A 25,492-nucleotide genomic window follows, 5' to 3' on the forward strand; every position below is an offset into this window, starting at 1 on the left:
GTTCAAAATATACTAAGTTAACCTGAATATGCTCCCACTTGAAGGTTTTGTATAAATGTAAAATTTGAATATAATGAAAATAAAAAAAAAAAAGTATTGTTTAAGCCGGTGAAATGCTTAAAGTGCTATTTGTTGATAAATTTGAATTTAGTGCTCTCTACGTATGCCATTTTCTGATAATTTTGATTTAGTTGTTAAATATATTAAGTACTTTGAAAACAACTAAAAAATAAACTGACTTAATTATCTAAGATATTGGTGCAACTTTTGAATTGTGCCTTAATGATCATAGAATGAGAATCATTGTAAAAATTTCACAACAATTTTCACTCTTTCTGTTGAATTAAGGGATGTGTTTTGAAATTATTACATGTACATGTATATACCATAGTGATCTGTATGGGTTTCTCCTCATGAAATTGTTTTGGTTAAGGTTTAAGAATAGTCAATCCTATAGGATGGGCTACATAATGACTACAAGGTAAAAGGCCATAACACTGTATAATAAATACTGATATTATTACACCTTACAAAAACTTGATACTGACTTCATTATTTAAATAGTTGTATAGTAAGTTAATAACACTGTATAATAATAATACTACTTTTATTACACATTACATAGCTCTTGAACTTTGACCTCATTATTTGACTCGTGACCTTTTGGTCATGTCACACAATTCTCTGTAAATAACTAGACACTTGTGAATATTAAAGTATTATTTATCAAACCCATCCTTATAGTATTTCCTCAACTAAAAGGATATATTAGAAAATAATACCATTATTATAGATATATTACTTCAGAAATAACAGTGTATATAGTTGTCTTATTGTTTTGTTTTATCATGTGGTAGAGCTTTATTTGAGCTACCTTTGAAAGTTATATCGATACAAGTTACATGGTGTAAAAAATCTAAATGGATTTTCAGTTTATCCAAAAATCCAAATATTGCTTGCTGTGTTATTATATTTTGTTCTTCAAATAACTCATTTTAGACTTCACTCTATGAATCAAATTGCTCAAATTTAGTTTATTTACTAATGAAATACCCTATATTTATTTTGAATTTCATTTAAGGGGATTGTAAAGAGTTTTTCTTAATTGTTTTATGTGTATCGGGGACACTAATAGAATCAAATTGCACCGTTTGAATTTTCAGTCAGATGTCTGTGGTTCTTGTACTTCCATTAAAAATTAGCATTTTATGATGTCACTAGTGCAAAAGCGGTTAATGATATAGAAGAATCTTTAGAAATATTAAAACATGTTGTTGTTACATAGAGTTTCACACTATGCGATCATCTTTACGATAGTGACATAAAAAACACCTAGTTTTAGAGGAATTGGAATACCCACAGATGTTTGACTGAAAATTGGAATGGTGCAAATCAATGCCTCTGATTCACATAAAAAAAACCTCTTGGGTTACTGTATTGTAAAATCAGAAGCTTACATATAAATGCACAATACTGCAGTGAATAGAATAACCTCAGATTTCTAGAGGTTAACTAGAAATAAAAGAGAAGATTTAGAGAATTGAACTATCAAAATTCCTGAAATTGTCTATACTCAAGGAATTCTGCAAAATATAAATATTATTATTCAGGGTTAAGGTCTCAGCTTTAAAATAATTTGAATTATCAACAGGTAATTTAACTCTTACTTGCTTGTGAATGTCTGACCAATATGAATTTAGAATCACATTTTGCCAGCCAGTTTTTCCTTGGAAATGGTCCATTGTGGCAGTGAGAGTTGAACCTATAGTTGTAAACTAATTCAATTTTCAACACCAGGTATTTTTGTTTTTGTTACATTATTAAAGAGATTGTAAAGAGATTTTCTAAACTTTTTATGTATATCGGGGATACTGATAGCATCAATTTGCACCATTTCAATTTTTATTCTGATGTCTGTGGATCTTGTAATTCCACTAAAACTACAGGTTTTAATACGTCACTAGAGGGGAGTTACTGGAAGCAACTTTTAACAAATATGTAGTTCCCTTCTAGTGACTTCATAGTGGAATTGCAAGAACTGCAGACGTCGGAACGAAAATTGGAATGGTGCAAATTGATGCTATCAGTGTCCTCGATACATATAAAAAGTTTACATTCCTTTCAACATTTTGTTTATGATTATTACGCTGTATTATGTTGATGTTTTCAATAAAGCAACCTGTATTTCACTCATTATCTTCTTATTTACACCAAAAAATACATAATTAGCTGTTTGGACTTTCTGAAATGTGTGCTAAGCTGACAAACCTAGATGGGCGTCGGCTTTCTTAAAGGCATTCCCTGCTTCCTACAGAGACTGCCAGTATGCTCACAGAACAAATATTGTAAGCCTACTCCTAATGAAAATAATTTATCTTCCAGCAAGATAGGGCTTTCATACATTTGAAATGATCTCAGTGCAGCAGTTCTCAAGAACAGAGAAAGGATATTGGATTATTACGATCGTGTTTTATTCCTAATCATATTTTGTGGTATTAAAAAGTATTAAAGGGAAATTGAATGTGTCTGGATGACCAAGATGAGATATCTGCTCTGGTACATCACTCCATTTAAAAACAGGTACTTGATCTGAGGTTGGTCCACTCTGAGCGTAAAAACTGACCTCCTTTACTAGAGAGCTGGATGTTGCCTGAAATAAAAATTATTCATTGGTTGATGATCCAGTGATTCAGCAAGTAAAGGAGATGAACTAGAGGTGGATTCCTTCATAGAAATACCATCTATGACTTAGTTTTACTGTTTACCCACTTTCAGATGCAAATTGTATGGCAGACATGTTAAAAACTCTGAAATTGGTTGACACTGGAGTTACTCATTTGTGAAATCATCCCTTTTTTGTCACAATATTCATGGAAAGGAAAATTCTTGGGAATTTTATTGCTACAAACCTTAGTATCCAAACCACCACCAATATTTCTTCCTAATTCATGGAATGGATAGGCTCCATCTGCAGGATTTAAATCTCCTCTGGCCATGATAGCTAGGTTAGCACTGTATGGTGGAGTACAATTACATCTTGATAGAGGATCATGTTTATAATCGTTGTATCTGTAATACATACAAATACACATATTAACTAATACTTATATAATACGAAAAAATACTGAGTCTAAGAACTGACACTTGACTTCATGATAAAAACTAATTATTATGTAACTTGATAATGGAGGAAACAGAAACCAGAAAAAGTCTAATAAACTCTTGTAGACTGGTATTAATTGATAGGTGTGTTAGGCAGCTTTGAGAATATGTTAGTTTTGGGGGGTATTTGCTACAAAGAAAAAGACGTGAGAGATTCTGCAACTCTAAGGGTGGACTGTATTCCAAGATAATATTACATCTTTCTCTCACTCTCTTCCAGGTGACAAATCATCTGTAGATAGTCTGTATTTCTTACAGTAGAATATTTTACCATACCTCATAAGTCTTACTAATCCTGTAACATTCTCTACATATTGTTGATCTCTGTCAAATATTAAAGCTCTAGCATATTTATCATGTGTAAAAAAATCTCCATATTTATCAATTAATTCCTGTTCACCACTGATCGCAAATATATCTCGATAATATCTGAAAATATCAGTTTTACATCCTGATTTTTACTCCATAATGTGTGCAATGAAGAAAATTTTTGTCAAGTTTCCCTTCTTTCTTAATTTTGGACTGTCTGAACTGAACATCCCAACAGAAGCCATGAAGATCCACTTTATGTCTAGTTTTGCAATTTTTTGGCATAGTTTTCTGAATTCATAAAACTAAACACAACTCAGAAGCCATGAAAATTTGACTGTTTTCATTAATTTTGAAATATCTGTTGAAAACCATCCCCTACTCATCATCAATACAAAATAAGGTTAAGCCCTGATGGATCTCCCTCTATATTTACTTACATTCTGTTGAAGCTAGACCAGTATCCTTTCTTCATTAATATAGGAGTTAAATCTTCATGGTGTATCAAACCACTGTAAATAATATAATCATCTTTTAAGGGCACTTGGAATACAGACTTATGAATCGTGGATTTTTTTGGTAGACATCTATACGTCTTTCATAATCACCAAAATCACCATTGCACAATTTTCTTTTGTTGCTGCATAAACAGTAATCTATTTGTGCTACAATCATATTGCTAACATTTATCAATCAATTTAGGCATCGAAACTTTGCTGAGTAAAACAGTTCTATGTTTGGAGATTTAGTTCAGTTTAATAGAGAGAATTCTGGTGCAATATTAACTTACGGATATTGTTCTAAAACTGTTAATATTCCAACAGGAGGTGATGAGGTCAATTGTTTATAATTTACAACCATCCATTGATTATTATACCTACAAAATCACATAGAAAAAATTAATATGTACCTATCAATATCACAATCAAAGAGTCAAGTAAAAAGCAATGATTTAGACGTGAGGTAGGGTCCATCAGAGATCATTCAAGAAAGATAAAGTTTTTTTTTCTAATAAGAGTATGTCTATCCCCAAAATATGAGGAGAATATCTAATCTTTTTAATAGATTGAGCTCATTTTCACCCATCTGTGTCACTTTACAGAATGATAATCAAGCCTTCAGTTCTGCCACAATTTAACAAATACTTATCTTGTGCCAAATCAGCAAGTTTCAGTCTACCCTGGGTCCTGGATTTAGCAATGTACCATTTAAAGTTGTAACTTACGTGCCACTGTTGTATCTAGAGAAAGCTTGTACCCATTCATAACCAGTACTAGCTAGTCTATTAGCTATCTGATTCCTAATACCTTCAAATATTATACCCTCTGGTTTTATATCATTAAATAAACTGTTATTATTGGTAGGGTTGGTTGTCTCCATTATCATCTGAAATATTACAACCCAAAATAATGTTATTAGCTATGTGAACTCTGATCTCAAATTCAATCAAAAAGTCACAGCAGGTGCTCTGAAAGAAATACAGCCAATACACATCAGCAATTTTGACTTTTGAAAAGGGATACCAAATAGACAATCCCAGTTGCAGCATGATGTCCTGTGTTTTTAGAGAGTGAAAAAGGCCAAAATTGTCATCCACCACAGAAACAGAGCACAAATGGGCTGAGAATAATCTACCTTGCCAAATTCCATTCAATAATAGGTGGAAGTATATATATCCTCAATACGAAACAATATGTTTGTTAATTCTTCTGAAATGAATGCATGGATGACCCACAAAATTCACGATTAAGGCTTTCATAGTAACTATTTACCAGTTGTGCTGAAGTAACATAAAAATCATCTGAACTATACAGATAGCCAGGATAGGAAGAAAAACTCATTCTTGATCCATGTATAATTTCTGCAAATATAATAAATCGTTTCTTTAGATCATGAATGAAGAAAAACTAATTGTATTCATTCAAATCAATTAGAGATTCAGTCATGAGCTCATATTGAATGTAGTTAAACACCTAGAGATTGGAGTTCTTATCAACTATATGCACATTTTTTATGGTCTGAGGGGATGGGGGGCATGGCCCAAAAAAGCACTGCTTAAATACGTCACTGGAATCCATCACTCAAGTGTCTCTGATATATAAAATGATAGCAAGAAAGAGGTTATCTTATATACAAGAAATATACCTTTCATATCTGCAGTGGTATGAAATGGTAAATCATAATATTTTAATATTCGTAACATTGTATTAAATCCTGACCATGTATCATGGGCTGATAATACATCACCATTCTCTAATAATTTCACCAAAGCTGAACAGTGTCCCATTGGTCTAGTCTTCTCTACTCCTGGCTTCTTTAATACATTCTCTATATCATATATATCATCTTGTATCTGCATTAAACTAAATTAAAAACACAACAATAAGCCAATATTAGGGACAATATTCATTATAATATTCATGTAATAATGCAAAGTTGCTAGTTCTATCCTTCAGGGTGGATTTAAAATGCAAAATTACAATAATAAAATTTGGTTGCTAGTTCAGAAGTGAGGCATTTGCCTCCTATGACTGCATTATGCTAGGGTCTTTGAAGAGTTCATGTTTTGGCCAGAAACCCAAGTGACCTTTTTGTCATACTAACTAACGTTTGATTTATATAATTTAAACATCATATAATGAACATTTTAAAAACAACATCTGTGATGTATACATACTTACTAATGTCCAAATATCTCTATATTGATACCAATATCTCCTGGTTTATTATGATACCCTGCTAATAATCCTGATATCTGTTCATAATGTAACTTCACCTATATATGATATAGTGAGATTAGTACATTGTACCACAAAATATGCTGTATAGACTTTTTGGGTGTAAAATACTACATACTGCATCTCAGAGCAGATTTGCATACTATATTTCCCATTTTAATTTTTGCCATGGAACAATCTAGATCTTGAAATAATTCTCATACTGATTCCAACATCTTTAAATATTTATCATATCCTCTATCTTGAAGACGAAGTTGGGAGATGTCGCTTGGACTGTTTCATCTCAAAGCAGTTTTCTTGAATTGTTCTTTTTCTTTCACTGGTCTTATTTCAAAAACTGTTTCTAAGAGACATTTGTTTTTCATTAATAGATTGTTGTAAAATGCTTTCAATTTTTGCATCAGTGTAAACTAAGGTAATACCTGATACCAATAAGTATCTTGAAGGGTGGCATCATTGATCATGTCTTTAATCCATTCTAAATTCTCTGTCAGGAACCAATGTAATTTAGTACAGTAGTCAGAGTAAGGCTGGGTACAGTAGGTTGACTGAGTGTTTAACCAATGCATTTCAATCAAATCTTTAGTTAAATAACCTTCAACCAGTCCAGCACCATACGCCAATACAGAGTCATTCCAATTTCCTCTGTTGATTGTTCTGATACTCAACTCTCCCCACCTATATATAACATGTCAGAGAAACTTTAATCTTACCATAATGGAATTTAAGGTTGTATCATTGCGGTTAAGTAATGTTATAAAAGCACAGGCACAGGCATGTAGGTGATACTCTAGTGAGAGAGTATTGTTTGTGCAGTTAGTTTGAATAATAATATAAAATATTTGAAATGAAAATCAATAATCTATTTGGTTTGGGTGAAAAAGTAAAAAGTTACTATTCAACAGAAGGCATTGGCACAGGGTTACAGTATGAAAAGGGCTGACTCATGTACTTGAGGCAGTAGTGGATCAGTGGTCCAATGCTCATCCTCAGCGACACAGGTGGTGGACATGGAAAAGATAATTAGATTGTTTCAGTCCGAAAAACTAGGTACTGTTATGGGGGATTTGTAAAGGTCACCAACTCTTACAACTTACCCAGTTTCATTCACAGAATTCAGAAATTCTCCAAAAACCAAACAATCCTCCACAAACCCATTGTGTATTTCAAATTCCCCATTTCTCTGATTAAAAATAACTGATGCTGAGGACTTCACAGATTCAGAGGATAAACAGCATCTAAATCAGTACATTATAAAGAGCTAATAATCTTATTAAATAGATATACATATAGTTCATATCTAATACAATAATATAGTAATTTCACTATTAAAATAGTGCTCAATACATCAATTGTAGAGCATATATAAATATTAAAACATTAAAGTACATGTATATGCTTGTTTTACCAGCTAATACTACTCAATTTCAGCTATCTGTATTACTTTTTAGAATTAAATTATCTAGTCTTACAGCAATTCATCAAACCTTGACACAGAGGTTTATAATATCTTCATTTTCTAGGACTTTATTTATAGTCTTACAAACATTATTTCTGTTACCATGTAGCAACCATACTATATTTAAAGTGTTGAGACCAATTTCCTGGTGCTACTTGCCTGTGTTCTGTACTTGCCCCCCTCCCCGCACACTATATGATTCAAAAACATCATGACTGCTATCATGATTTCATGAATAAATTGCTGTAATCCTTTGTCAAAATATAACCCCAACATCTTACATAATGTTAAATAAGAAATTCAAACACAACAATGTGATATTAAATAATACATAATTGGAACACTTCAATGTTGCTTAAGGATTATTAACAATATGATAATGCATTATAAATATTTACCTGATAGACAGGAAAATAAACAATAACAATTTAATCTCCATCTTAAATAACAATCTCTTTTTCAAAACAACCCCCTGATGGCGGTTTCTGATAATAAGTTATCTTTGAACTCTGATAAAGCTGTTGATTTAAAGTAAGGTTACTTTTCATGTATTAGTTTGATAATGTCTACTAAGGCAAATAGAGTCATTCTCGAGCAGGGGACTATAGGTTTGTCCCCAGGGATATATGTGAAATGCATCCTGGTGTTATTTATTCTGTGTATCAGAGTACATTTTGACATGCCTATTGTCTCCTGCTCAAGAAATTTTATCATCAGAGAGTTCTCAGGATCTCATCTTGATGCTTGGTCTAATCTTTTAGAAAATCAAAAGATGAAATGAAATGGAGTGTTATGTCCTACTTTCTGCACCATTTAGGCTAATGAGATAGCTTTGAATTTCCGAACCATGTGTCCCTCATTCAGCGATACAAGAGAAAAAGTATCAGTTGGTACTGAACGAAGGCTCTATGTATTACAAGAAGTGCAAGTCAAGGATCTCCCCATTGCATACTGAGATATGTTTGTGTTGCCCTATCAAGAACAGATGTTGACTCTATACCATTATATCATGAATGTCACTGTTTGGTAAATTTCTCTCATTGTACACTATAGTGTTATTCAATATTGTGTATAAAAGTAGGTCTGTTAACTCCATCAAATATATAGAGCATGCATTATCAAATGATTTGATCGTGATTTAATAAGGTCAGTGGCTGACACATCTGATATCACCAGGCTCAGAGTAAGTAGTTCAGGTGATACAAGGAGTATCAAATTGAATTTCTATATCCTTACTTATTATTATCATTGTCATGCACAGCGCTATAAGGAAAGTTTTGCCTACTCTTTTGATTTTCAACTGTCATGCACAATCTGTAGCCCACAGGGCCTTGGTTTTTATTGTCCAATCAAAAATTTAGATACTATTTCCATGTCAGCCTCTCCAACTTACATCATTCACAAGGGGGTCAAAGATTTATAAGGTAGGCAAGTCCAAAGGCATATTTCAAACAGAAATAAACAACCTTTGAACTGTAGGATGTGAATATGAACCATGTCCCATATCTCAGAAAATGTCACCAAGTGCAAATTTTCAGTAGTTTCTTAACAAATGAAAACTCCATTTTCATAAAATCAACTTTTTAATATGAATAATATATTTGAATAATATTTTGTATAATTTAACAAGTCTGAAATAATTTGTTTACAATAAACACCTGATAAATTACTACATTTAACAATTTTATACACTTAGTACCATCAATATCAATTTGGTCTACTGAAAACACATCCTCAGTTCTTTACAAGTCTATATTAATATATTGACTTGTGTTTCTAAATAATTCGAATGATCATTAAGGATATTTTGGCACAATGTTAGTATTCGTTGGTAGAGGGTGTGCAAAATGAAAAAGAAGGGAAAGAAGAAACTTTACCACATATCTTACAAGAGCACTAAGGAACAAATTAATTTTTCAATATAAAAATTTATCGGCAATATTTGTCAACAGCTATTAAGTAAAAAAGTCTTCAAAAGGTGACAGAAATCACATTCAGATATGACTGGCAAAACAACACCAATTCTAACATCATAATTCATCATTATATCAACAAATATAGTTTGATATAGATTTAAATAATCACATACTCATAATATATACACACATAATATCAAAATTATCGTTTTAATAATTTACAATTTCATTTACATATATATACATAATAAACATTGTTACACCAGATGAGCCTTAATATGGCTATAACCCTATAATATAGACAAACATGTTGCTGATAATATCAAAAGACCTTTAAGAAAACCTCTTTATGTTAGATACTGTATATGTACAAACCAAAATTTGAATAAATGATCATGTTTACTGGTTTTTAAAATTTTTTTTTTTACACAAAAACTTCAACCTCCGTTAATATGGAAGACTGATATAGTGTCCAACTTCATCAAAATTAAACCAAATTCACAGTTTTAGGCCATACAAAATAAATAACTGTTATTTCAAAAATCGTGGCGAGAGGGCGTATTTATTATTATTATTTAAAAGCGCTTTTTTAGATTTTCAACTGGAATAAATCAGAGCGAAAGCCTTATACAAATTTAGTTAAAGATATATATTACTTTCAAATGAATACAAGACGTGAGCGAGAGAATCAAGCTATGATTATTTTCAATGATTATGAGCAAGAAATTATTTAGCACAACAAAAATAACACAAAGTTTCACAATAGGTAATCTAATTGAAATTATATATAATACTATATATTACCTTTGAGTATAAAGTGCATGTGCAAGAATCACATAAGAAATATGAAGTAATTATGTGCCAGAAGTCATTTAGCATATCACAACAATTTTCACAATTTCATGTTAACATCTCTCAATTGGTTATCAAATGTTGTCATAGATACAAATATATTACATTCGAATGAGTATAAAAGTGAATGTGTAAGAATTAAGCTTTGATTATCTTAAATATTTATATGTGAGAAATCATTTAGCACAACAAAAATTTCATAATTTCAGTAATTAACATAAGGCACTGCTGGTACTTTTCCATTAAATCTGACAGGTTTGAACTGAAATAGGTCGGGATGACCTACATGGGAATACTGGGAAGAGAAGTCTGATTTGCTCCATTGAAAGGGTGGTAAATCATCGTATGTCGGTCCACCTACAGTTATCATCTCCATTGACTGGAACAATTCATAATTAGTCAACTGAAAATTAAAAATATAAATAAAACTTCATTGATTTAACAAGCAAAAAATCAAAATTGATTGAGAATGAGATACAAGGATGGAAAAAGTGTGTCAGTCATATATTTAATGATACAAGTTTGGCTTGAAATATAGAGCACCACTGCTGCATCTCTTACAATACTCCATCTACTACAGCTAGCAGTGATATTTGGTGTGGCAAGTCTAATCCCATGGACAATCAAACCCAAAATAAGGAAAAACCCTTTTTGATTCCAAAAAACTTATTGATACTGGAATGTTAAATTTAACGATTTAAAGTAGTATTTGAATTACAAAGCAGAAGCAGAAACAGAAAAAGAGCATGCTTAATATAACAAACAATCTAAATCTTACCTTCATATCAATTCCACCATGTGCTCTGTGACTTAGAGATGGTATAGGATAGGTACCACTATCTGGGTTTAAATCACATCTTGCAGATATAGCATTCTCGGCACTGTATGGTGGAGTACAGTTACATCTTGATAGAGGATCATGTTTATAATCGTTGTATCTGTAATACATGTACATGGGTTTTAATCATAAAAGACAGTGTTATGTAAATTAGTGGCCCCTTAAAGAAATCTCTCATTGACATACATAAGCAATAAGCATAAAATTGTCTCTGTCCAAAGCCTGTCAATCACCTGCAATGGGCAAAGCATTTAGGTCTGGTTTCAAGCATACAATTCTCTCTGTGCTGAACGCTGTGCAGTTTGAAATTGGTCTTATAAATTTTGCACATTGTATGTCTTGTGCCCAATATGAGATGTAGAAAAGTAGAAGGTAAAATAGAATTCATTTCTCAATCTGAATTAGGCACAAAAGAAAAAAATCTTAATTAGTCATAAGCTACAAGACTATTACCATGCATGGTGCAGAAAAAGAGGAAATAAAACTCCATTACAATTTACAAACCTCATTAATTTCATCACTGAATCTATATCTTGTGCTTTCTCATGGTCTCGGCGGAATATATTAGCTCTAGCAGTATAATTATAGGAAAACCAATCACCAAATTTCTTCACCATTTCATTTCCACCACTCATATTAAATATCTCAGGGAAATATCTAGAATAATATATAATATAAGAAAATGAATACCGGTTTTGAATGAATGAGTACAATCCATGTTTGATGGACACATGATTTTTGGTACCGTAATGGAAATAAATTTGAAACATCAAATTTGACCCACGTGTTTCTACTGCAGTATATGAACTTTGTATCAATGAAGACAACCTCAGATCCACTGGATATAAGAAATCTATATTGTGCAGCTTCATTACTACTATTTCCTCTCTTTTCCACTTGAAGGTGCAATTAGTCTAATTCAAGTGAAAATTTGGGAGAGAAACGGCAATCTTCACTACAAGGATGCATGAGTTAATTACACCATCAAGCGTTGATTAAGTATCTTAAAAAATTGCTGGAAACAAAATAAGAGAATTTTTTTTTGGCAACTCTTTTCAGGGGAATATTTGAATATAATGAGTAAGCATATTCTCAAAAAAAAAAAGAAAAACAGACAAGACTTACGCAACATTATAACTGGGGAAATAGGACGTGGTTTCTAGTAGAGATGTTAAATCAGCATACTTTATATACCCTCTAAAAAAAATATAATATATTTAAATTCATTATTTCCCTTACATGTAATAGTACTTCACATTAACATCTAAAACGTTGTATGTAGCAGATTTAGTGCCTGTTAACCCAAAAAATCAAAACACAAGCAATTATATTGATATCATCTGAACAAAAGTACCCTCTAAATTAATTATATTTTCCACTATTAACTTAATGACCTAGACTTAGTTTTGAGTTAAAATTTATGACTAATCTTCATGCTGTCAGTCAGATATCAACACATGTGAAAAGCATATGACAATCTTTAGACATAATGACATATGACCTAAATAATACAAATAAAAAAAATATTTAACTTACGGAATTTGTTCAAGAACTGTGAGTAGACCCGGAATCAATTTGGTTTGACCTGGTACAAATCTTTTATAATCCACTATCATCCATTCATTATTATACCTAGAAAGTAATATTATCACAACAACATTAGAAATTATCAAAACACCTGAAAAGAAGAAGTGCTTAAAACTCAATATTTCACAAGTTTAGAAACAACGCAAGCAATACCATTCTGAGAGCAATGACATTTTTTTTACCAGAGCATAAGAGCATAAGTCTACAATTTTTTTATTTCCAACTGTCAAGGATCTTTACAGCCACAGACTGCAGCATAGCAAAAATAAGATATAAAACCCAGACTTACGTTCCACTGTTAAAATTAGCAAATGAAGCAGCCCATTCAGCACCAGATTTACTGATTCTATTAGATACAACTGATCTGACCATCTCTAATACAATGCCAGTTGGCTGAACATATTTCCATAGATCAGCATTACTATTTCCTATTGTAGTTTCCATTGATACCTTAGATTAAAGAAAGATCTATATAAATCTATTTCACAAAGGTAACATAATTTCCGATTGCTATTTGGGCCAAGATTTTAAGCATTGATAATCATTTGTCTGAAGCTTGCTGGCTTTTGCCTGTTTCTCATGTTATATTTTTCATTATTTTTGATTGTAATAACCTGGTGCCAGATAAAGTTAGATTTATAGTTACAATCTAATAGTAATTTTCTGATCATCAAAGTATCTGAATTTGTCACACGTGTGGAACTTAACCTTCAAAAATGCAATATTTTGACTGTAAAAAAAGCCAACAATTTGTAAGGAAACAATTTACTGTAAGTAACTCACCATTCCAGATGATAATAAATAATAGTCATCACCAGAAGTTATTGAGCCAGGGTAGGATGAGAATGTTAGAACTTGTCCAGGAACAGTTTCTGAAAATATATATATAAATCTTTTAGAAGTTTATGTCACACATTGTCCTTGGTCCTACTTCCCCTGAAATTTCATAGTATCTGAAAATAATCAACTGGTTAATGATATTAATGGGAGTATAAATATAATCATATGAATGTATGTACGGTATGTAGGTATGTATTTAGCCATATTGTCAAGTTTAATTTTAGGTGGTTAAGCAGTACCAACATTTAACATTTGTATAAGCTTTGTTGTAGCAGCGTAATTATTTATCTTACCCCAAAACAAACAGAGATTGCCCTTGCAAACGTCTTAATTTGTCCTCCAATGTGCAGAAACGGCGGATAAGCATAAGAAACTTGTACTGAAAATATAAGCTGAACTAAATATTTAGAAAACAAAATCACCTTTCTGTCTTGCATAGATACTCCATAAACCACCCCCGCTTCTATATGCGTCAAACATGCCCATGTTTGATTGGTTGAAAACTCCTTGAGGACTCTGAGGAACTTGAAACAACCATATTAATATTATCGTGACTTTCTGTCATATCATGTGATTCGCTCATTTCTAAATGTTCTGAATCAGACATATGAATATCCTGCGAGTTGGTATCTCGTAAAGGCATGAAGTTGTATAGGCTTTTATCGTCGTGTGATTGAACTGTCGTTGGTAGAGAATAAGGAGACCCTCTGTCACTCTCTCTGTGATCTTCAATACTGCTTCCTGATACACTGTGAGACAATGGGTGAGCCAAACCACTATGAGCTAAAGGATGAGCCAAAACACGATCTCGCTCTGGAGGACTTGGATTGGTGTGAAATTTCTTTGGTGGGCTCAAATATTCTGATCTATCACTATCTGCTTCGTATTTTCGTTTCCTAAATGGGCTTGGTCTCATGGCTATCGGACTGAGACTTCTGATGAAAGTTTTTCTAGTCGGGCTTGGACTAGGACTATGTGAAAAAGAACTGCTTTTAATTGGCACATGCATTGATGGGGAGAAGCACTGTTTTCCAACTCTAGTAGGTGAAGGAGAACCACACAATAAACTGGGACTCGGCATAATGTGTAACGATTCACTAAATGAACGTGGTCTGTGTCCAGAACTCGTATCAATTGATAACATCCCCTCAGAAGATGTGTCTTGATCATCTAGGCTCAAACAGTCCCAAGATGTAGAAAATTGAATCGCTGATCGAACAACTTTTTCACCAGCAGTTTCTCTATGTGATATGTGACTTTCTTCTTGTTTTATTTGGTTTATTCGGTCTGGTATTTTGATACTCAAGCCCATTCCCATGGCTGAATTTAATGACATGTTACTCGAGCTAAATCGTCTCAAACGCGAAGCATCTGAAAATTTGAATGAAGATGACGTGCATGGCTGATTAAAGCTTTCTGAAGATACAAGAACATTTATCATTGGTGCACTATTTGACCGTTTTAATGTTCCACCACCAGAGCTTGTTCCAGGAGGAGTTGTTGATGTGGGTGGATCAACCTCCATCTTGTTCAAAAATCTCACAAAGAGCCAAAATTTGTCACAAGCAAAATGACCTAATTAAGCTTGAGATGATAAGAGGTCAGAAGTTGACCTCAATGATAGCTCTTAATCCTAATTTGCCATTTCCTTTTGACCGTTTCATTTCAGTTTTAACCAAAATCAATTTCCAAATCATTTTAGCACTTTATGGTTTTATTTTCTAAATAGCTAACAAGTTTAAAAATTGATTCAGTTCAACAGATGAAAAAATAACTTTCTTTGTAAATGTTAGACAAACAACCAAACAAATGGCTGACTAAACTGTTCACTTCACATTCACTTTACACAAAAAAAAAAGATTCCAAAGAGCCTCAAAACTTCTTTTTGGGACTGAAATATCTCCTGCAAAATACTGTTTATAGGCACACACAAGATAATTTGAAGAAAATGGCGCAAAATGACCACAAGGTGCATCAAAAACGAATTAAATGCCCTATCCAGCCTGGATCAACTTTCAAGCCATCAATGAATAGAGACTTCAACTTTGCTTTTTCAGACCTGACAGATTCATTGAAGGCTTCTGATTGGTCAAAATAAATTATCAATTTTTGCAAAAGAAACTAGATTTTGAGGACAAAAATATGATTTATTGCGGGTGACAGCTACCCTAGAGTGTACAATAGAACCATTTTGGTTTACGATATACAACTACAGACTGGAACTCTAACAAGCTTTGGTAAAAAAGCAAACGACCTCTTTACATTAATCGCCAGTCAACTTAATTCAGCCAATTAAATGAGAGCTACTATCGACCTTTGATAGAAGTAAGAGATGCAATCGACACTGAGTACACGTGTGATTAATAAATGAGAATTGTGCATTCGATCTTTTCGAGAGAAGAGAGTAATACTATCCAATATTGGATTTCTTCTCTATATACAGTTATTTCGCGTTCAAACAGAATATTTATCAAAATTGTTTACCATGCAACCAAAGCAACATCATTGAAAATGATAAATCTCGGAATATATTTAGCGGGTCAAACTTATAATAACGGATACCTCGTGTCAATAGTTGACCTAGTTAGAAGTCATGTGATAACCCAATGCCCCACCATCAGACCACGTACACTATTTCTAGAAACGTGAAGGTCGTTTCTTTCATTTTGTCATAGCTGTCAAAAAGGTCAGACATACACAGAAACAGCGAAAGAGTGTACGTATCGAAAATGGCCCAGGGTCAGGGAAATACAGCTTTTGTGAAAGGCCACAGGCGAACTCCAAGTGAAGACGAATTCAAGGACCTGATTAGAAGAGATGCCCAAGGGGCACTGAACAAGGAATTGCAGAAATTAATACAGACGGCTCAGGCAGGATTGCAAGGCCAAGTGAGGAAAGAGTTCGACAACTTTGAAATTTTATTTTCAAGATTTTTGTCCGAAACTGGCCCATCTGTGGTGTGGGATAAAATCAAGTTGCTCCAGGATGACTTAATAAAACGGTATGGTGCTTTGCCAACGCCAGAACCTGCCAAAACAAAGGAATTATTAGATCAGCTTGTTGTCATTAAACTAAATGGTGGTTTGGGAACTGGCATGGGATGTACTGGACCTAAAAGCGCCATCAGTGTTCGAAATGAATTGACATTTCTTGATATGACAGTACAGCAAATCGAGCATTTGAACAAACACTATGATACAGATGTTCCCTTGGTGTTGATGAATTCGTTCAACACTGATGATGACACTCAAAAAATCCTGAGAAAATATGGTCAAGTCAAAGTGAATATATTTACATTCAACCAAAGCAGATATCCTCGACTGAACAAAGAAACCTTGGTTCCCATTTCTTCCAATTTTGGTCCTGAAAGTGAAAATGGGTGGTACCCTCCTGGTCACGGAGATGTGTATAACAGTTTCTACAATTCCGGATTATTAGAACTCTTTATCAAAGCTGGTAAAAAGTATGTGTTCATTTCCAACATCGATAATCTTGGAGCAACTGTGGACTTAAACATCTTGAATTTTCTTTTGACACCATCAGAAAATTCTGTATCTCCTGAATTTGTCATGGAAGTCACAGACAAAACCAGGGCTGACGTAAAAGGAGGTACTTTAGTGGAAGTGGATGGCAAATTAAGATTATTAGAAATTGCACAAGTTCCAAAAGAACATGTGGATGAATTTAAAAGTGTCAGTAAATTTAAGATTTTCAACACAAACAATCTATGGATGAGTCTTGAAGCTATCAAAAGAAACGTGGAGGCCAAGACCTTACACATGGAAATTATAGTAAATCCGAAAACATTAGACAATGGAACCAATGTGATACAACTAGAAACAGCTGTAGGCTCAGCAATAAAAAGCTTCGAAGGTGCTTTAGGAATAGCTGTACCTAGAAGTCGCTTTCTTCCAGTCAAAACGACTTCTGATTTACTCCTAATGATGAGCAATTTATATTCTATGAGAACAGGTGCCCTGGAAATGAGTCCACGAAGATCTTTCCCTTCTGTTCCACTTGTCAAATTAGGCACCCACTTCAGTAAAGTGAAGGAATTTTTAAGAAGATTTCAAAGTATCCCAGACCTTTTGGAATTGGATCATTTGACTGTCTCTGGAGATGTCACATTTGGTAAAGGTGTATCTTTAAAAGGAACAGTTATTATTATAGCTAATCATGGAGAGAGGATTGATATTGCACCTGGTGCCATCTTAGAAAATAAAATAGTTTCTGGCAATCTGAGAATCTTAGATCATTAACTGGAATATATCTTAACTGTGAACTGCTTTACATATTTTAAATGCTGTATTATAGAACTGTAAATAGCAAGTAAATAAATGCTATTCATATATATATTATATATGTTTTAACAAGCTTTAAAAACAATATTATGCAATAGATTGAAAGCACATGTTGAATTGTATAGACTCTAAAATCCATGAATATTGTTTTGTTAATGATAAAGAATATACATTATTGACTTAAATTGACAGGTACAGCATCCCTGCGACCAATCATAGAATTATCCCAGTTTTAAAGTTAAAAAGATGGCCATATATAAAAAAGACATTATATGGAAAGTGAAACTACTAATTTGAAGTATTTTTGAAGGAATTATCGATTTTCATACAATTCAAGTACTTCTGAAGACTATTTACATACCATACATTTAGACTAAATCCAACCCCTAAAAATGGCGAATAATTGCATTTTTAAAAACAATATTTAAATGCAATAGATTGAAAGAACATGTTGAATTGTATTGACTACTCAATCCATGAATATTGTTTTGTTAGTGATAAAGAATATATTATTGGCTTAAAAGCAAATGTTTTAGATAATGTGTATGTTAAGCCACAGAAAAAATAATTGTACATTGAAATTATGAATAGCAAGTAAATGAACACTATTATATATATACTGAATGGGTAATTGAAACTATAGCAATCAGCAGAATATATATAACAGGAAAATTAGAAATATTAAAACAGGACTTGAATCATGTTGTAATGTGTTCTTCAGACAATTCTTACTGTGTATTGTGTCAGCATGGTTCTCCCTTGTCAGTAATACGGTTGGAAAGGACTGACATGAATATAGCGTCCTAGTCATTTAGATATGGTTTGCATGAGCATAAATATGTGTGACAGACTGTCTTAACTTTTATTTTATAATTGGCAAGTGATTGACATCCATATTAAACAGGTGTTTATTATTAACACTTTAGATATCAGATGGACATCATAATTAACACATCCCTGATTGATTAACACCTTTTTAATTAGGAATTAATTCATATTTTGTATAATGTTTTTGTCATTGTGTTTAATAATATTAGGGTGTATGGAGACTAGTCTCAATGAAAGCACTGGCCTTGGTCACAGTGATAGAGAATGGGGCACATATCATGTAACCAGAAAGCTTATTCATGAATACTTGTAAAATGTTATGTAAATATTTAAACTATCTTAAGATATAACACTTTATAATATGTCTCATGTTTCAAATCTTAAAAGTGAAAAGAAAATTATGTTCCTTTTATTCTAACTTGTTTTGCTAGTCTATATATAGGTAATTTCTTTTTTAAATCTTAGGTTAATGTCTTTATTATTGTTGTGGTTTCTTTCTATGGTTATTGTTTGGTTGCCTCCCTTGTCAATATTTCTATGGGTGTCATGCAGCTTTTGGGTGTACAATATATCTGTGTTGCATGAATTGTCAGATTTATGAAAAACTCAGAAGGCAATATTGTTTGTTTTATACCGGTATGTAATTTGTCAAGTTCTAAACTAACTAATTTTGTGATATGTATTATTTTGATCAAGACTCGATGTAATTCAACATGAAACAAAAAATACCCCTAATTTTACAATTGAGCTTAAGGTTTTATTAAATCCGAAGGGAAAACCCTAACCTGTACTTACTTTTTGCCTTGTTTTGAGGCACTGATCTCCAGATACTGTAGAAGTCTATTTCATAACTACTTGTTTTATTAAGAACACATGTCTTACAAAGATTGTACTTGTTTTATTAATTGACTATTGATTGTTTTTGATTTATTTATCTTAAATTTGGCTATTTTAATCCTTTTTTTTTATAATATCTCATGGAAGTCAGACTGAGGAAATCAAGTTTTTCTCAAAAAAGGGGGGAGGGGAGAACAACTCCAATCTAATGTGGTATAGGGCCTTGAAAGATAACTGTTTTGAAATCTTTCTGAGCTTTCTTGAGGTCCTTATGGGACTTGAACTATCCTATGCCTTGTCATTCAAAATGCCGTCTGAAGGTGGCCTGTTATGACAAATTAGCTAAAATTACCTGAAGATGTTTCAGACATTCTGTAGGCGAAATTATACCGTTTTAAAACACGTAACATTTCATTAAAACCAGTCCATGTGTCTTGAGCTACATACAGATCCTTGTTTCCTGGTGTTAATTTCACTATAGCTGAGCATGACCCAGAACCCAAGACGTGCGATTTCTGGGGTTTATGTAAAACTGATTCCAAATCTTCGAGATCTCCTGATAGTTGAAGGATGCTGAAACATACAAAAGGACAATGGATTATTTCTTGCTCAAATAACATCTTGTGAACTCTTTCTCATAGAGTCAGATTAAGATGTGTGGGTACGTCTATGGATTTTCAAAACTAATATTATTTTTCACAGAAATATAAATAGAAAATTGATACATACTAAAACATGCCAAGTACATCAACATCATAATTAACCTGTTTAGGTGTTCCAGTAAACCCTGCATCTAATCCAGACACCTGAGTATAAAATAACCTTACCTGCAAAATATGAATGTGCTTTATAGGTCATATACCAACATTATACATAATTAACGTTTAAAACAAAGAGCATATTTCCTTATTGGACTTGCACACTTAAAAAACTCACAGTGAGTTTCATTACTGTACCTCCACACATCCATTGCTTTGATTAACATAATTGTATATTCAAATTTGATTGAAAATTGTGGGTGTCTGTAGTCTGAATAAAAAAAACACTTACATTATGCCAGAAAGGAGAATCAAAATTTTGAGTAATTTCTGTTTTAACCCAATTATAGTTTTGTGTCAAGAATTTCTGTAAATTTTTACAGTATTGGTTGTATGGCTGTGTACAGTAGTCTGCAGCCGTATTCTGCCAACTGTATTGTATTAATTCCTTTGTTAAGAACCCTTCCACCATACCAGCAGCATAGGCCTGCATAGAATCATTATACTGGGGATTGGTGGTAACATCCAGGTATGACCAACTGGAAAATGAAAACAACATTGTATAATAAAGGAAGTAGTTGAGCAATAGGAGAGATCATCTATGACACTTAAGATGTTGGTATTAGTAGATGTGATATCTCTAGTGTAAGGCTAGTTTGTCTAACTCAAATCCTGTTTCCTGCTTACATTCTAATTTAGCACATCATGACCAAGACGACCACCTCTGCATACAGTTCTAATCTTAAAATGCTGATTTGAAATCAAAGTAGTGCATATTTGTGATTTTAAGTTTTTATACAAAAAGTGCAAAAATGATAAGTATTTCTCACAAGATTGAAAGACCAAAACAGAAATGCAGGCTATTTTATTGTTCAATGTAGATACAATTCAAGATTCTAACAATTTCCTTAATCTGATCGAAAGTGCTAGCATTAACTTGTTAATGTATTTAGTAGGATTGTTTTGATACTCTTGTTTTCAACCACATACCATGTAGAATTCACCGAATTTTGAAAGTCTGCTTTCGCAACATAATCAATTGGTTCTGATGTAACAATGGATAATTTATCTGCTTTAGAATCATATGTAACAAACGCCTTCTGTAACTCATTTTCTTTGAGTAAACCAAATACTTTTTGAAGTTGAAAGAAAATCAGGAACAAAATTGGCAAGTGTTTGAAAGTCGCCATCTTGAAGACATGTGACTTTCCTAGTCATGTGATGAAGGAGTAATTTTTGTTTCTATAATTCCAGAATTTGGATTTATTTTGGCGAAATAGTATTTATTTTATTTAAAAGAAAATGGAAATTGCAATTTTAATCCAAGTTTAGGTTGAATAATGCGGATAAAAGGGTTTACTGAAATTTAACTTGAATGCTTCCGATCTTAACAATTAATACTCCCTTCAAAATGGCTATTCGAAAGGCGTAAAGAAATTCGTCTGCAAGATTGACTGTGAAAGTTGTCTGATTTGTCTTTCATTTTGCAAAATACCTCTATATTTGTAATGAGTTAGTTAGGTAAGCCTAATGTTATAGTCTATGTCTTTTGCGAGAGATAGACCTAGTTTTGATTATATCTCCCTCTATGAGCGTGTTCTTCTGAAATATCATCATATTTGACTTTCTCTATCGACTTTGTTTCCACTCAGTTTCAGTTTCCTCCTGTATTAAGTTTCAGTTTCAAATACTTTTATGCTCAGTTTTCTGCTAGCAATATGAAGACATCATGCAGTGTACAAAGATAGTGGAATTTGATTTCCAAATGTTTGGAATCCAGGATGGATCTGATAGTGCCACATGGCATGGGGCTTTGATCTATTGCCTCTTCCAAATAACAAGAAGACTGCCCTAAAACCTACAACACAGGAGGGAAACCATATTTAAATTTCAAGGTCCTAGTGTGGCCCTGTTAAGTGAGCAAAGGTCTAACTCTTGAGACACTATAGCATTAAATTTCATGAAACTGGTTAACAAACAAATGATGTTTAACAACTGACTAGCTGAGGTTGTATGACAGCTAATTTAATTTCACCCAGACAGTCATATTGATTCTTCATTCTATTGTTTATTTCAGTGAACAATTTAAAGGCTTTTAGGATAAACATGTTGTGATGATGTTTTAAAGCAGGCAGTTGTTTTGTTACATAGCATAACCCAAAAAAAATGAAAATCATTAATGAAAAGGGTCTAGCCCTTTATGCAGGTTCTGGGACTCCAGCAGATAAAGAAGGTTATTTGCTAAAGAAAGGGGAAGTGAATAAAGGATTTCAAAAGAGATGGTTTGTGCTGAAAGGGAATTTACTGTTTTATTATGATAAGAAAGGTGATCGTGAACCAATTGGTATGATTGCTTTAGAGGGATGTACAATAGAACTGGATGAAAACAGTGATAATTTCACATTTCAAATTGCATTTGCTCCTGCTGGATGTAGAACATATATAATAAGTGCAGAGTCTCAGGAACTTATGGAATCTTGGATGAAGGCTTTAAGTTGTGCTGGATATGACTATGTTCGGTTAATGGTTTCTGAATTACAGAATCAACTGAATGATTTAAGTGTCAATGAAAACGCTGCTTCTATTTGTCAAGAGGCTGATCGCAATACTCGTGTTTATTCTAGTGTTTATCAACCATCTTCAAGAGACGAAAAACATTCCATTACTACCAAGTTCCACTCAGAAAAACGCACAAATCCTTTTAATTCGATGAAAAATATGACATTAGATTGGGACAGTGTGAATTATTTCAATGAAGCCACTGGACAAGAAGGTAGTTTCTCCACTGGAGAATCTCCAAGACCACCTCGATCATTTCTAGAAATGCATGCTGAAATAAGTGAACAATATAAGTTGTTTTCGGATGATTGGAAAAAAAGAGGAGATCTTAATAGTAATTTTCCCATAACCACAAAATAAGATAGAATTAAGCATAAGCAATATTTTCACTGCTAATAGATTTTTTTTTTTGCAAACTTAAACGACTAATATTTTTTTTACTTAACAACCATAAGGCCAATTGTACTGATATATGTTTTCAAAATGTGATCCTTCACCTCAAACCAGTTTTTTGGGTACATGTTTGAAGAAGTCCTCATGAAAAGAAATGGTCCTTCGCGCCTTATCTTGATTATTGGAACTAACTCACATGACTGATTTTGTGATGGAACATAAAAAGTCACAAATTGAACACCTTTTTGTCACACACATATTTTCTGACTTCTAATGATAATATTTAGAGCTAAGAGCAAGCCCACATGTTGCAATTGTAATTTTTTCCCTTTAAATTATTGAGTGAACTATAAAATGCCTGGGGTCAGGGATAAAAGCTATAGGGCGAAAAAAAAAAAATAATTGGTATGACCTCCCACAATACTGTCATGTGAATTTAACCTGGGTTTTTCATATAAGAAAGTACAGTGAAATTATTCTGGAAAATTGAGATCAAATTAAAGGGACAGATGCGCCATTTTTTTCAAGTTTAAAAAGTTAAAAAACAAGAATTATGCATTTTTTTTTACATTTCTAGTACTTCTACAGACTAGTTACATATAGTTAAACTTAAATCAACCCCCCAAAATGGCGCAACTGTCCCTTTAACAGAAAATATACAAATTGATACAGATTTTTGTGTTCTATGACTAATTAAAGAAACAGAAGTGATTGTGTTCAATTTAAGCATTTAATTGTTAATATGTGTTTGTGCCACTTTGCCACTTTTTCCAAGCATATCTTTAACCATCTACTCTAATCCATCCACTTTGTCCCCATCTAATCCAAATCTATTTGTGTATTGCATGACATAATATTTTTTACCCATATAGTACTTGTACATCAATTCACTAATATTTCATCTAATATATTCTTATTGTTCTGTTACAGTATATAAAGCATTATATTGATGACTTAGTTGTTTGATTTTGGTCCTTGCTATGTACACTATTATATTGGCATGTCCACATAATGAACCAAGGGTGTGAGCTTAAGATGGTTTTTCAGGTCATACCAGATAAGGTATTGAAAAGTTGTTCATTATATGGTATGTTCATTCCATCAATATGGTATGTTCATTTCATTGAATTGTATGCTTGGTCAGATGGTATGTTTGTGTCATCATTAGGGTATGGTATGTTTATTCCATCAATATAGAATGTTCATTCCATCAATATGATATGTTCATTCCACGAATATAGTATGTGGTATGTTCATTCCATGAATATGGTATGTTCATTCCATCCCATCAATATGGTATGTTCATTCCATCAATATGGCATGTTCATTCCATTATGGTGTGTAATACGTTCATTCCATCATATAGTATGTTCATTCGATTAAATTGTATGCTTAGTCATATGGTATGTTTGTGTCATCATTACGGTATGGTATGTTCATTCCATTGAGATGGTATGTTCATTTCATCAATATGGTATGTTCATTCCATCATTATGGTATTTACATACCATCATATGGTATTGTCATACCATCATAATTATGGTTTGTGAATTCCATCATGGTATGTTTATTCTATCATTATGGTATGTTCCTTCCATCATTATGGTATGTTCATTCCTTCATACGGTATAATGATTTCATCATATGGTATGTTCATTCCATCATTACGGTACATGTATGTTCATTCCATATTACATTATGGTAAGTTCATTCCGTAATATCGTATGACATTCAACCTTACGATAAATTCTTAAACATCCATTCAACAGTAAAGTCATGTCTGGTACAATGAACATAATGGTAACACAAAGAGTGGGTTTACAACTTTCAATTTTATTTCTTTTGTGGGGCGTTATCGAAATATTGTCTATTATGTCTGGGGTGAATATGTGCAGAAATAATAATAAGGACAATAAACTGTATTGTATCAAAATCCAATGAATGTCATTTGAATATGAACTCAAATTAGCATTCAATAGTTATTTGATAAAAGATCAACATGTCTAATTATAGATCTTAAGTTTTGTTCAACGTGAAACCCAGTATTTTAATAATATGCTTAAGTTGAAACAAACAAATATAAACAGTAATTAATGTTGTATGTAACAGGTTGTT

At 32.6% G+C, this 25,492-nt stretch overlaps 5 protein-coding genes across 5 annotated transcripts; 2 read left to right on the forward strand and 3 right to left on the reverse strand.

Annotated features, from left to right (window-relative positions):
* Window positions 1-2,451: 2,451 nt before the first annotated feature.
* Window positions 2,452-8,117, reverse strand: LOTGIDRAFT_223334 (hypothetical protein). Its single transcript, XM_009068685.1, has 12 exons — window positions 8,067-8,117; window positions 7,307-7,447; window positions 6,632-6,887; window positions 6,153-6,247; window positions 5,617-5,834; window positions 5,244-5,332; window positions 4,697-4,857; window positions 4,262-4,348; window positions 3,912-3,983; window positions 3,439-3,591; window positions 2,910-3,069; window positions 2,452-2,650 (listed from the first exon to the last, which is right to left on the reverse strand). The coding sequence occupies exons 1-12, from the start codon at window positions 8,105-8,107 to the stop codon at window positions 2,477-2,479; spliced, it is 1,647 nt and encodes a 548-aa protein (XP_009066933.1). The 5' UTR covers window positions 8,108-8,117; the 3' UTR covers window positions 2,452-2,476.
* A 1,115-nt stretch (window positions 8,118-9,232) lies between these two features.
* Window positions 9,233-15,716, reverse strand: LOTGIDRAFT_237027 (hypothetical protein). The gene is made up of 9 exons (XM_009068686.1): window positions 14,257-15,716; window positions 13,645-13,733; window positions 13,151-13,311; window positions 12,811-12,906; window positions 12,400-12,471; window positions 11,779-11,931; window positions 11,215-11,374; window positions 10,723-10,839; window positions 9,233-9,874 (listed from the first exon to the last, which is right to left on the reverse strand). Exons 1-9 carry the CDS (start codon window positions 15,224-15,226, stop codon window positions 9,842-9,844), a joined length of 1,851 nt encoding a protein of 616 aa, XP_009066934.1. The 5' UTR covers window positions 15,227-15,716; the 3' UTR covers window positions 9,233-9,841.
* Window positions 15,717-16,316: 600 nt separating this feature from the next.
* On the forward strand, window positions 16,317-18,051 carry LOTGIDRAFT_223337 (hypothetical protein). The gene has a single exon (XM_009068687.1). The coding sequence runs from the start codon at window positions 16,431-16,433 to the stop codon at window positions 17,958-17,960; it is 1,530 nt and encodes a 509-aa protein (XP_009066935.1). The 5' UTR covers window positions 16,317-16,430; the 3' UTR covers window positions 17,961-18,051.
* Window positions 18,052-18,492: 441 nt separating this feature from the next.
* Window positions 18,493-21,616, reverse strand: LOTGIDRAFT_237030 (hypothetical protein; the record flags this gene model as incomplete). The annotated part of the gene is made up of 5 exons (XM_009068688.1): window positions 18,493-19,209; window positions 20,020-20,240; window positions 20,397-20,494; window positions 20,718-20,964; window positions 21,416-21,616. Coding segments are annotated over 5 exons (817 nt in total), but the record flags the coding sequence as incomplete, so codon positions are not given.
* A 984-nt stretch (window positions 21,617-22,600) lies between these two features.
* Window positions 22,601-22,984, forward strand: LOTGIDRAFT_98681 (hypothetical protein; the record flags this gene model as incomplete). Its single annotated transcript, XM_009068689.1, has 1 exon — window positions 22,601-22,984. A coding segment is annotated over one exon (384 nt), but the record flags the coding sequence as incomplete, so codon positions are not given.
* Window positions 22,985-25,492: the final 2,508 nt, after the last annotated feature.

The sequence above is a fragment of the Lottia gigantea genome (genome assembly GCF_000327385.1).
Source record: "Lottia gigantea unplaced genomic scaffold LOTGIsca_92, whole genome shotgun sequence".
In the NCBI taxonomy this organism is placed as follows: Eukaryota; Metazoa; Mollusca; class Gastropoda; family Lottiidae; genus Lottia; species Lottia gigantea.

Excerpts from the sequence above, each read along its gene's own strand:
- LOTGIDRAFT_223337 (XM_009068687.1), top strand. The coding sequence starts at position 16,431 with ATGGCCCAGGGTCAGGGAAATACAGCTTTTGTGAAAGGCCACAGGCGA.
- LOTGIDRAFT_223334 (XM_009068685.1), bottom strand. The coding sequence starts at position 8,107 with ATGGAGATTAAATTGTTATTGTTTATTTTCCTGTCTATCAG. Across the intron at positions 5,333-5,616 it reads TACCACTGCAGATATGAAAG|AAATTATACATGGATCAAGA; the intron begins GTATATTTCTTG and ends TTATATTTGCAG. Across the intron at positions 3,984-4,261 it reads ACAGTTTTAGAACAATATCC|TGGTTTGATACACCATGAAG; the intron begins GTAAGTTAATAT and ends TATTATTTACAG.
- LOTGIDRAFT_237027 (XM_009068686.1), bottom strand. The coding sequence starts at position 15,226 with ATGGAGGTTGATCCACCCACATCAACAACTCCTCCTGGAACAAGCTCT. Across the intron at positions 13,734-14,256 it reads ATCACATGATATGACAGAAA|AAACTGTTCCTGGACAAGTT; the intron begins GTCACGATAATA and ends ATATATTTTCAG. Across the intron at positions 12,907-13,150 it reads GCTAATTTTAACAGTGGAAC|GTATAATAATGAATGGATGA; the intron begins GTAAGTCTGGGT and ends ATTACTTTCTAG.